Source organism: Ictidomys tridecemlineatus, chromosome 4 (genome assembly GCF_052094955.1).
Source record: "Ictidomys tridecemlineatus isolate mIctTri1 chromosome 4, mIctTri1.hap1, whole genome shotgun sequence".
NCBI classification, from domain to species: domain Eukaryota; kingdom Metazoa; phylum Chordata; class Mammalia; order Rodentia; family Sciuridae; genus Ictidomys; species Ictidomys tridecemlineatus.
This window is the reverse complement of record NC_135480.1, coordinates 38415813-38429630: the sequence shown is the minus strand read 5'-3', so window position 1 is coordinate 38429630 and position 13818 is coordinate 38415813. Positions and strand designations below refer to the sequence as shown.

Genomic DNA, 13818 nt, shown 5'->3' with positions numbered 1-13818 from the left:
ACTTGTTTTTTGAAAATAACTTGTAAATTTTCCTCTCTGATGTACAGAAACACTACTTTCAAGTAACTTTTAAGTTGTTTATTCAAGATGTTTTTGAGACCCTGTAGTATCAGGGATTATGCTGAGTTCTGTCAAACATATACAAGAGTGCATATACTTAAATATCACAATTATTGAGAAACTCTATGAAGAAAGGAAACAAAATCAGTTGTGGAAAATAGTGGGGTGAAGAGAGGCAAGAATCTCGGTATTAGAGTAATTATAAAAAGGGATCAATTTGAATAAAACAGTTGAATTCATCATTGCCATCATTCAGCTCAGTCCCTCCCTCCATGCCCAGTTCATACTCCTCCATCCTAGTCCTTAATAAGTTCAAATCTTTCAGATTGTCTTATAAATCTGAAGAATGAAATTCACAGGCAATGGAAACAAGATTTGAAAGGAACAGAATTTATTCAAGTGTAAAAAATAGAAACAGAACTCTCCAAGAGGCAAGAGGGGCCCCTGATAGAGGTTGCCCCTTAATAAATTTTATTTCATCTGAGACAACTTGACGGAGCACAAGTAATGAAAAGGAAATTCATGCATGTTCTATTTCGACTACATGGTCAGTTGCTTATATTACTGCCACTGCTGTCATGTTGTTTTTAATTTCTTGTCATGGCCTAAAGAGTGATTTTGAATTGCTATTCTATCAGTAAGCACTCTCATCTTAAAATAAATATTAACAAAAAGCAAAATGGCAAGCTTCAGAAAGGATCTAAGTCAACTGTCCAGAAATTGACCAACAGGGCTTTATAGTAAGAAACAGGAAATAGGAGAGGGTGCTATATAAATATATATATATATATACCTGGCATGGTATATAACATTAAAGAATGCGCTGAGAGCTTGTCATATCTGAGAACACAGACCTTGTTTCTGCAATGATCTATGTGTGTGCTAAAAGGGTAACTCCACTTGCACCAGCTAGTCTTTGGGTTTTGGTTCCAGTGACTAATCTGTCTCCTCTCTCATAGTCCAAAGGCACCCTTCAGTGCTTCTAAATGGATATACATATGACACCAATTTATCTGGTCATGCCCCAAATTACTTTTTAGTTACTATAAGAATAGCCCATTCATTTTTTTTTCTAAAATATTTATATATCTTCAGTTTAGTAACTGGGGATCTTTCTATTATTTGTGTTCAGACTTTTATTAATCCTGACATTTTAAAACTATTTTTAAATAATTGATGGTTTGGATAGATAGGAGTTACAGATGGTCATCTATCTTAATCAGTCTCCCTTGTTTTCAAACCAGAAATCGTCCTGTGTGAAAGCATTGAATCTTCTTTTCTTCCATGTAAAATAGTAATAATAGTGTCATTTATATAGACGCTTCAAAGCATAAAACTATTTCTTGTATATGAAAGGATGTGGAATATTTTGATATGCTAATATAAGACACAGGTAATATTAGCCCATCAGATTAATTTCTATTGCCAAACAAAGTTCAGAAGAAATGAGAGTTCTATCAGAGACATTTTTTTCCCATTATATGGGAAATTTCTCAGAATACCTAAAATAGAACACATTTTAGGTATTCTGAGAAACACAGTATCCTGCATTGTTAGGGAAGCAATTCTTAATAAAGAGGATTGATGTCAATAGAAAGATGACATGTATCTAAAAAGGGCATCTAATTTCAGAATAACTTGAGTATATTTCCTTCTTAGGAATCTATCATGATTGAAATCATGACAATTCAAGAGGAAAAATAAAATGCAATCTGAATTTTGGTGTTGAAAATATGTCACTAAACACATTATCTCTTAGAAATAGACTGAACATGAATGACAAAGAATGTCATAATGGAACCTATAAATTGGGATAATGAACCTATAAGTTGGGATATATGTTTGTGTGGGAAGTAAATGTAGGCTAGAAGAATGGAAGTGGAATATTATGACCAAAGCCATATGTGAAAATGCTAATGCCCCTCTCTCTTCTGTTTTTAGGAGTCACAGATGAAAGCAATGAAAGAGACTGTACAGCTTTGTTTGACATCAGTTTTCCGTGATCAACCTCCACCTTTGAGTCTAATCACAACAAATCCAGCTCAGATGTTATTTCCAACTAGGACAATTGCTGCTAAGATTCCAGATGAAAAGACAAAAAGCAAGGTACGTTTTATCAGAGCTTTGAAAAGTAATGTCAAGTACTGGACTGTCTTTAAAGTACATCAACAGAGTGAGCCTGAGTAAGATATTCAGTTTATTTAAAGTTTAGGAGGTATATGGAAGATTGTAACCAGTTTTAAGGTCTCTGTAATCACAAGGAGAGGATTGGAAGACAGATTTTGTTCAGAGAGCCTGTATGTTAGGCAGGTCCAAATAATTTTAAAATTAAAACAATGAAAGCAACAAAAATAATTTTAAATGAGTTAAAAGAAGTATCTTATATTGTATTAAAATAAACAAAACAGATTTGACGCTGTCTTTGGGAGTATACATATCACTCTGACATAAATATTCTATTATAGGGTAAGTCCACAGCTCTCGACAGTGACTGCACGTGAGAATTTTTTAAAAATCCTGATACGTAGGGTCTGACCCCAGTCCTATTTTTTTTTTCAGATAGTTTTGAGCAGAACACTAGCCACAAGTAATTCTTAACAGTTCCAGGGAATTTTAATTTCAACCAAGTTTGGGAACAATAAATTTAAGTAATCCTTTCTCTAACCTCCCCATTGCACTACTGTAGACAGAAAGAGAACATTTCACTGCTGCCCATTTCCATCTTGAGATACCCAGCCTACTGAGTTTTACATGTGAATAAATCCAGACAGCCTGGAATTCCTGCTGGACAGAGGAGTTTTGTTTTAAGCAATATCTTTGAAGGAGTTGTCTCCCTGATCTTGTATCACTTGTTATTAAAGGAGTGCCATTGTATCAGTCTGACTTCTGATGCAATCCCTGAACCACCCAAGGACCACTGATGCCAATACTGAGTGACGTGTTGCACATGGTGTTTTCTTAATTCTCATTTCTGAAATAGCCTGTATGTGAATTGAAGGAGATAAATGAAATTTATAGTGTAGAGATAGAGAGATAGAAATAAGTAATGTTTGTTTGCTTTATTAGAAGATTATTTGCTTTCTAACATTGTGTTTTTATATATTACTAGTCAATGTATACCTATACAAATTTATTCTATCTAATCTTATCATGAGGTATTAATATATTATTCTGTAAAATCTTTTAAAAAATAAGTATTTCTATTCCATTCTGTTATCATCTTTCATCTCATTTTATACTGAAAGAACTCTAAAATTTTTGAAGTCAATAGGTTTCTACTTTATTTTTTCTGTCCCTTTCTCTAAAAACTCTAGCTTCAAAGAATTTGCTTACTTAACTCAGATAAGAAAACTAGATAATGCTATTTTGCATTATGTTTTTCATGAAAAATCCTGGGTAAATCCCTTGCAAATGATCAAATGCATAGTTACCACACAATATCATCCACCCAGCAGGAAGCCACACCATGACTCCTCCTCCTGTTTCAGTCTAAGGCAGGAGGTGAATTTGAGGCTCCTCACACCTAATTATTGGGAAAAACAGCTTTGTAATTCTGGGGGTATATTAATTTGTTTCCATTTAAAATATATTTTCTTAAGCCCAGTATTAAAACTGGGCTATTTATGACCCTCAATGTGTGAAGAATATTACTGATTATGCCTTTAACTGATTTTCTAGGAATAAATGTTTTTTTCCATCATTGAAGTAAATAAATATATATTGTTTCTTTTGGCTTACCATGGAAAACAAAAGTAAGGATTTAAATGAGCCTGGTTTGGAGATTGCTCATTTCTCAAAAACCAGTAACAGGAAAAATCCAATTATTTAAGATTAAATTCAATAAATCCAAGTTAATGTACTAGAGAGTATCTTATATTATAGCATTGCATTAAAAGCTTGTCTGGGGTTTATGTTTTCCCATATTCTTTATCTTTTTAGTGGTGACAGAAATTATATTTTATGTATGTTTGGGCCTTAATCTCTATACAAGCACTTCACAGGTGATATATTTTAAAATCTTTAATAATAAAATGTGTTGTGGAGGTGTATTAAAAAATAGCTTCTCAGTCATGAAATGATTTTTTTTTTTTTTTATCTCTACATACAAAAGCTAAGTTCTACCTAGGTAAGGCCTCCACCACTGGGCTGCATTTCCACCCTAAAGTCAGGGAAACCTTCAGAGAAGACTAATTTTATTTGTCCCTTTAAGTTGTTTGATAGCCACAACAGATCATTACCCTGTGTTTCTGTTTCCTTGTTGCTCATCTCGTAGAATTATTATTATGTAAATATTAAAAATATATATATTTTTCTTTTTCATGATTTCTGATCAATCTCATCTATTCTTGTTTGGTTTTACAGTTTTCAGCCCTATTTTAGAGGGCATCTGAATGTTTTTCCCTCCAAATTTGTGTAACACATCTAAAAACACAAATTTCATCTCACATATGGAACAAGATGAAATAGCCCCCAAATTATATAATTTTCTCTAAGAGATTTGTAATATAAACAAGTTTTTATTCCTGTAGCTACCTGCATATATGTGCATACCATACATATACATACAAGCACTATATATTGGAATTATTATATATGTATATGTATGCATGCATATATATTCATTATTTATATATGTATGTGTATATATCCACTATTATGCAATTTATATTCATATACTAAAATTGAGAATGAATATATATATATATATATATATATATATATATATACCCACATGTAAGTACATATATACTCACTATTGATTTTAAAAATCAAAGGTTAGAGTGAGAGTTTGAAATGATAAGAGTTAACCAGAAATTGCTTACAAATTAATTTGTACATAGTTACCCAACCTTATTTGTTTTGTATTCTGGTACATCCCATTTATCTAACCTGCTATTCCTATAGTGTTTCTGCTGAGGACCTTTAATCAAGTATACTGCCTTCTTTTCCAACATTGTGTTTTCTATAGTTGTTATGTCTACTTCCCTAATTTGAATGAATTTTTTCTTCTCTTCTAACTTAGCCTTATTTTTCTCCTCTGATGGCAGGATTTACTACCCTCTGCTTGGTCATACCTTGAATGCAGGGAATTCTGCATATACTTTTCCCTTTAAGGAAGATGATTGTGCTTTGTTTATCTATTTGCTTGACATTTTTCAGTGTCCAAAGTCTTTAGAGAATCCATTTGAAGTGGCATTTATTGTATGTCCCTCTCCTTATTAGACATTTTCTTCATTTGCAACTTAGAAGAATATAATTTACTGAGTACTTATTAATTGCTTTGTGTTCAACTATATTGTTTTCTATCTATATACCAAGACTATATTAATAACTGGGGAAGCAAATTTGAAATGACATGGTTCTGATCTTTTGGTGATTGCAGTCTAATTCTTTATAGACAAATCAAGAAAAATACAGTCCTGTTATTAATAAGAGACCAGTCCATTTTTTTTTCATTTTTATTTGATGTTGGTGTTTGGAATTCTGTAATCCAAATAGTTTTGATTAAAGATAAACTAAGAAAATACTAGGTTCCTAATGCACATGAGAGGATGTATTTGTAATTTCTTTGTTAAGATACAGTATATGTTATGTGGATAATGTTTCTAAAAACTGGTATATGGAAAGGATTAAATTATGAAATCGGATTTTTATTCTGCATAAAAGGGTCCTAACTAGAATAGAAACAAACAAATCAGTGACAATTGGTTTCATTGATCCATGCAGCACATGGTTGTGACCTGGCTATAAGACAAAAATTAACAATGGGATTCCAGATGTTATTAAGGCATAAAACTGACAAGACCTAATGATTAAGAGGGGTACATGGGAGGGATTCAAGATGGTGGGCCAGAAGGAGGCAGCATTCTGTGTAGCTCTGGGACCTGGGTCTCAACTAGTAGGAATACTGCTTGTCTGAGTGTCATAGAGGACCCCTACATAGCTGCTCTCTCACAGAAATCATGGCCTCAGCATCAGAGCAGGACTCCCCAGGCCTGACACCCAGCTCACAAAGTTCTAGCCCACACAGGGTTAAAGTGCCTAAGTAGGATCACCACATCACCACTACTGCAGAACTCCCAGACCCCAATCTGTTCCCATGCAGGACACTCATCTGCTACCCACCCACAGAAACTCCAGCTGCCACTCCTGTGTGGAATCCCATCTACCAACATAAGGCTTCCCCAAGCCAACTGCGTTTTACAAACTTGCAGCTACTGTCATAATCCTCTATGCACAGAAGACTGCCTCCACCTGGGGACATCTCAAAAGCTCTGAAGACAGCCAAAGCCGCAATACTGCATGCCACAGAGCTCATCTCTGAACACAACGCACAACACCACTGCCTGGCTCCCCCTACCTGACACTCCAGCGCTGGAAGTGGTCCATCTCCATCTTGGGTCACCTTCCTCACCATCTTTGGTGGGGGCAGTTCCCAGATTGGAACTCCAGCTGGCCAGGTACCTGGTTTCCAACTCGCCTCTCTTCCCAGTGGCTGGTAACCTGGCACAATAACTGCCCAACACAAAACAGCTCTCAGTGGGACAGGTGTGCAGTGCATAGAAGGTGCTGCCCATGGAAGCCCAGGTGAGATAGGTCTCTTAATTGGGAAATGTTAAGAGAGAGGGAGACCTTTCAAAAGTGTGGAAACTAATAGAGAGACCAGAAAATGGGAAATCTTTAGGCAAGATGGGGAAATAGGACTGGGCATTCAAGTCATAAGAGCGGACCCCAAAAGAGACCCTTAAGGTGCAGTCTCCCTGCAGGGACTGGTGGGTGCCACACCTCACTTCCAAGTGTCCTGCACCAGGAAAGGCTTTCCCACCATGGTTACCTCCATGATCCTAAGGGCTGAGATACCAGCTAACAAGAGATGACCCCACCTATTGGGTAAGAAAGGAAGCAGGAAAGATAATGATCTCCAACCAAAACAATTAACAATCCTAGTTTCTTCCTTTGAGATTTTTTTTTCTTTTTCTTCTCCTCCTCTATCCTCCTGACCTCACATCTCCAACATATGTGAAACCAAGTACTTTGCATAAATTAGCATTTTTGAGGACTGGGACACCTGAATAATATATAATAATTGTGTTGTATATGCCCTTTCTTTTTCTTTTTACTCAAATTTTTACTATTTTAACATTCTTTATTTTTTGGAATACATATGTGTGTTTGTTTTATGTATCTATTGTCTTCCCATGTAGTTGTCTACCCCAAATTACTTCCTGTCTATTCTCCTGCCACTAACCCTCTCCATGAGATTTCTCTTTCACACTTCCTAAGATATACTAACTCTATATCCTCACATCCTGCCTCCACAGCATATAACCCTATGCTTCACCCCCATTTCATTGTCCACCTTCAGAAACTGTAAACTGTTTTACAAACTTGCTGGTTATATTATAGATAATAATCAAATTTGAATTCAACATTTCTGTACATTGTGACCAAACTGTAAACATTTAATAGCAATAAATTGTTTATATGTAGTATATTGTTTATATTTGGATCTGTTAACATTGTTCTTCCCCACAAAGGAGAGGTTTTAGAACCCTACAGGATTACTGTAAGCCTACAGGATAAAAATGATAACACATCAGACACTCAGAGCTAGAAGTGAAGACACATGAGCAACATAAAAAGACAAGTGAAGAAAGTGCCCCAACCAAATCAATATACCACATATTGGAATTCATGGCCAGCACAGCAGAAGAAATGACAGAGAAGGAGTTCAGGATGTACATAATTGAAATATTCTGTGAATTAAAGGATTATATAACACAGCAAATACATGCAACAAAAGGTTATTTCAACAAAGAGCTATAAAAAAACATAGGAAGCAAAAGATTACTTCAATAGGGAGACAGAGGTTCTAAAAAACAAACAACAACAACAAAAAAACAAACCAGAAATCCTTGAAATTAAAGAAATAATAAACAAAATTTTAAAAAAAATTGAAAGCATTACCAACAGATTAGACCATTTGAAAGACAGGACCTCAGACAATGAAGACAAAATATATAATCTTGAAAAAAATGTAGATCACATAGTGAAAATGGTAAGAAACCATGAGAGGAACATTCAAGAAATATGGGATAGCATAAAAATACCACATTTAACAGTTATTAGAATAGAGGAAGGCATAGTGTTTTAAACCAAAGGATTGAAAAGCCTATTCAATGAAATGATACCAGAAAATTTCCAAACATGAAGAATTAATTGGAAAACCAAATTCAAGAAGCTTACAGGATGTCAAATGTACAAATTAACCACAGATCCACACCAAGTCACATTAAAACAAAAATGCCCAAAATACAGAATAAGGAGAAATATTAAAAGCCACAATAGAAAGGAATCAGATTACATATAGATGGAAACCAACTTGGATAATTACAGATTTTCCAATCCAGACCCTGAAAGCTAGAAGATCCTGGAACTACATATATCAAGGTCTGAAAGAAAATGGATGCTAACCAATCAGCTTGTATCCAACAAAATTAAGCTTTAGATTTGATGACGAAATAAAAACTTTCCATGATAAACAAAAGTTAGAAGAATTTATAGCTAAAAAACTAGCACTACAAAATGTCCTTGGTAAAATACCCAATGAAGGAAAAATGGAAAACAACAATGAAAATCAGCATGGGGAGGTATTACACTAAAGGAAAAATTAATCAAAGGAGAAACCAAGTCAAGTTAAATAACAAAAATAAACAAAAATGTCTGGGAATAAAAATCATATCTCTATAATAACCCTGAATGTTAATGGCCTAAACTAACCAACTGAAAGACAGACTAGCAGATTGGATTAATAAAAAAGAAGCAACAATATGCTGCCTCCAACAGACTCATCTAGGAAAAGACATACATGGACTGAAGTGAAAGGACTCACATGGACTGTGGAAATAAACAGGGGTTTCCATTCTCATATCATATAAAGTAAACTTCAAGCCACAGTTAATTAAAAGGGATAAAAAAGGACACTTCATACTGTTCAAGGGAACCATATACCAAGAACACATAACAATCATAAATATATGTACCCTCTTTACATTCGGCATTTCTTTTGGGGGGGATTGGCTAACATCACTTAGCATTATCTTCTCCATTGCCTTCCATTTACCTGCAAACATCATGATTTTTTTCTCTTATATTGCAGAGTAAAATTCCATTGTATATATATGCCACATTTTTTTCATCCATTCATCCACTGAAGGGCATCAAGGTTGGCTCCACAGTTTAGTTATTGTGAATAGAGCTGCTATAAACATTGATGTGGCTGTGTCCCTATAGAATACTGTTGGTAAACTATACCTTTGGGTATAGTCCAAGGAGAGGGAAGGCTGGGTCAAATGGTGGTTCCATTTCCTGGTTTCCAGGGAATCTCCATACTGCTTTCCATATTGGCTGCAACAATTTGCAGTCCCACCAGCAAGGTATGAGTGTATCTTTTTCCCCACATCCTCATCAACATTTATTGTTGTTTGTCTTCACAATAGCTGCCATTCTGACTGGAGTGAGATGGTATCTTAGAGTAGTTTTAATTTGAATTTCTCTAATTGCTAGAATGATGAACATTTTTTTCATATGGGAGGGGGAACATGGGAGGAATAGATGAATTGTAGATAGGGAAGAGGGGTGGGAGGGGAAGGGGCAGGGGAATAACAAGGATGGTGGAATATGATGGACATCATTATCCATTACATATATGAAGACATGAATTGGTGTGAACACAGTTTTTATAGAAACAGAGACATGAAAAATTGTTCTATATGTGTAAGAAGAAGTATGATGCATTCTGCTGTCATGTATTTAAAAAATAAAACCAATAATAAAAAATAAAATAAATAAATTTACATATATACATATCAAACATTATATATTTTATATGTATCAAACATTGGAGCGTCTATGTTTGTCAAACAAATTTTTTTCAAGCTCAAGAGTCAAACTGACCACAACACAATAATCTTGAGTGACTTTAACACACCCTTTTCACCAATGGATAGAACTTCCACACAAAAGTTGAAGTTAACCCCAAAAACTTTAGAATTCAAAAATACAATCAAAAAATTAGACATAACTGACATATATAGAATATTTAACTCTTCAACAAATGAATACACAGCATATAAGTCCTTACATAAAATAAACCATATAATATGTTACAAAAACTCTTAGCAAATACAAAAAAGTAGAGATACTACCCTGCATTTTATCAGATCATAATGAAATGAAATTATAAATCAATGACAAAATAAAAAAATAAAAATTACTCCAACACCTAGAGACTAAAGAATATGCTAATGAATGAACAATGGGTTGCAAAAGACATCAAAAAGGAGATTTAAAAATTCTGAAAGGCAAATGAGAACATAGGCACAAAATATCTAAATCTCTGGGACACTATGAAAGCAGTAATAAGAGGAAAGTTGATTACATGGAGTTCATTCCTTAAAAGAAGAAAAAGTCAACAAATGAATTACCTAATATTACATCTCAAAGCCCTAGAAAGAGAAGAACAAATCAACACCAAAAGCATTAGAAGACAGAAAATAATTAAAATTAGAGCTCAAATCAATGAAATCAAAACAAAAGAAACAATTGAAAAATTTGACAAAACAAAAAGTTAGTTCTTTGAAAAAATAAGTAAAATGGACAGACTTTTAGCTACGCTAATGAAGAGAAGGAGAGAAAAAACTCAAATTACTAACATACATATTAAAAAGAGAAATATTACATCAGACACTGCAGAAATACAGAAGATACTTAGAAATTATTTTGAAAGCTTGTACTCTAATAAAATATAAAAATTGAAGGCATCAACAAATTTCTTAAGTCATGTGATTTGCCCAAATTGAATCAGGATGATATACACAATTTAAACAAACCAATATCAGGCAATGAAATAGCAGACACCATCATAAGACAACCAACAAGGAAACAAGACCTTTAAAGAAGAACTAATACCAATACTCTTCAAATTATTTCAGGAAATAGAAAAAGAGGGAGCAATTGCAAACTCATTCTATGAGACCAATATCACCCTGATTCCCAAATCGGGCAAAGATACATTAAAGAAAGAAAACTTCAGACCAATATCTCAAATAAACATAGATGCAAAAATTCTCAATAAAATCCTGGCACATAGAATACAAAAACATATCAAAAAGATAGTGCACCACAGTAAAGTGGGGTTCATCTCAGGGATGCAAGTTTGGTTCAACATACAGAAATCAAAAAATGTAATTCATTACACCAATAGACTTAAAGATCAGAACCATATAATTAACTCAATAGATGCAGGAAAAGTGTTCAGCAAAGTAGAGCACACTTTCATGTTCAAAACTCTAGAAAAACTAGGGATAACAGGAACTTATTGCAACATCCTAAAGGCTATCTGTGCAAAGCCCCAGACCAACATCATTCTAATTTGAGAAAAATTGAAAACATTCCCTCTAAAAACTGGAACAATACAGGGATACCCTCTTTCAGCACTTCTACTTCATATAGTTCTTGAAACACTGGCTAGAGCAATTAGACAGACAGAAAAAATTAAAGGAATACAGATAGGAAAAGAAATCAAATTAGCACTATTTGTTGATAATATGATTATATACCTAGAAGACTCAAAGCAAAGTAGTAGGGTATAAAATCAACACCCACAAATGAAAGGTATTTCTGTATATCAATAAGAAATCCTCTGAAAGGGAAATGAGAAAAACTACCCATTTACAATAGCCTCAGAAAAATAAAATAAAATAAAATACTTGATAATCGACTTAAAGAAAGAGGTGAAAGACTACATAACCCTAAAGAAAGAAATCAAAGAAGACGTTAGAAGATGGAAAGATATACCTTGCTCTTGGATAGACAGAATTAATATAATCAAAATGACCATACTACCAAAAGCACTATACAATTTTTTGTGGTTCCGATCAAAACTCCAATGGCATTCTTCATAGGAATATAAAAAACAGTCATGAAATTCCTCTGGAAAAATAAGAGACCAGAATAGGTAAAGCAATCCTTAGCATAAAGAGTGAAGCAGGTGGCATCACAAATATATGAACAACATCAACAAATATATGAAAAAGTATTCATCATCTCGAGCAATTAGAGAAATGCAAATCAAAACTACTCTAAGATTTTATCTCACTCCAGTCAGCATGGCAGCTATTAAAAATACAAACAGCAAGAAGTGTTGGTGAGGATGTGGCAAAAATGGCTAACTAATACATTCCTGATGGGACTGCAAATTGGTGCAGCCAATCTGGAAAGCAGCATGGGGATACCTTGGAAAACTGGGTATGGAACCACCATTTGACCCAGCTATCCGTCTCCTCGGTCTATATCCAAAGGACTTAAAAACAGCATACTATAAGGACACAGCCACATCAATGTTTATAGCAGCACAATTCACAATAGCTAATATTATGACTTTTGGATTTATATAGTGGAAATGCTATATAAGGGTGTGTATTTTGTTCCATCTCATTTTTTGTGACATCTCATTAGTAGACTGAAATTCTAGTATTTATCACATAGAATTTAACATATAGTAAAAATCAGTATTCTATAAAACAGAGAACTAGTGGACAGCATGTTCCTTTGTGTGCAAAGTATTTAAGATCTGTCTACTGGACATCATGATCAATATATAAACATCAATATCAACATATTCAGGTTTTTTCTTCTAATCTTTACATGGTAGAGCTAGATGCATATTTGCACACAGAAAAAGCAAAATAATTATTAAACAAAAAGTTTATTTAATTAACCACATTTTAAAGAATAATTAATCCTTACATATCAACAATAATGCTTTAACTGGTTATATATGATATTAAATGCGATTGCATCTAATTCAGAAAATAGATGAATGTAGGAGAAAAACCAGAAGGATATTACCAAGAATTCTATCACTTTTAGATGAAAGTATATGAATTAGTGCCACAGAAATATATTTGATATTTACAGTTGTAAATTGAAATCTAAAATGTAAATTGAAAACTCCAACAAAAATTAAAAACTGCAATATGTAAAAGTGCAGATTAACACTAAAATTAGAATATAATTATAGAATTTAATAATGCAATATATTAGGCTGAATAAGTAAAAATTTCCTTTTTCCTATTTTTTAATTTTGATAATTTGTTCAAATTATTTAATATTTCTGAAGAAACCTTATTTATCTAACTCTTAAATTAAGAAAATAATAGTGCAGCCTCAGACAATTGATGTAGAAATCAAATACAAAAATTCATATACAATGTCAGCATAGGTGGCATTACAGGACACTGAGAGTAGTCCATAAATATATAAATATTATGGTATTCAGAATGCAAAATAACACCATGAAAACAATGTAAAGAAAGTTTTAAATTGAATATTTAATTATAAATAAAACTATATTGCTTACTTCATTTTGCTTTTCATGTATGAGTATACATCTATTCAAAATACAACTTTAATATTTTTATCACAAAACAATGCACAATTTTTACAATGCATTTATTGCAAGGCATCATTATAGTGATTGCCATAAAGAAAGAAAAAGGTGAAAGACAGCAGGAATGAGAAGTGATTCACATACATAATACAATTTATAAAAGTGTAATTGTGCTATGAAAAATCAATATCATCATGTTCCAGGATACTACTATTTACTGTCTGACTTGATCCTTCTTTATATGCAACTCACTACCTTGGGCTCCGATGAATTTTCTATTGTTGTAGGTTACCTGCAGTATCTAC

General features: G+C 33.4%; 1 protein-coding gene across 4 annotated transcripts in view; it reads left to right on the top strand.

The window, feature by feature from the left end:
• The window catches only part of Luzp2 (leucine zipper protein 2), a 471602-nt gene that overhangs the window by 399399 nt on the left and 58385 nt on the right, over nt 1-13818 (top strand). For all 4 annotated transcript variants that reach the window (XM_005328059.4, XM_021728306.3, XM_078046324.1 and 1 more), the window contains one exon: nt 2002-2166. In XM_005328059.4, the coding sequence (XP_005328116.1) occupies nt 2002-2166 (165 nt within the window). The remainder of the gene's footprint in view (nt 1-2001; nt 2167-13818) is intronic.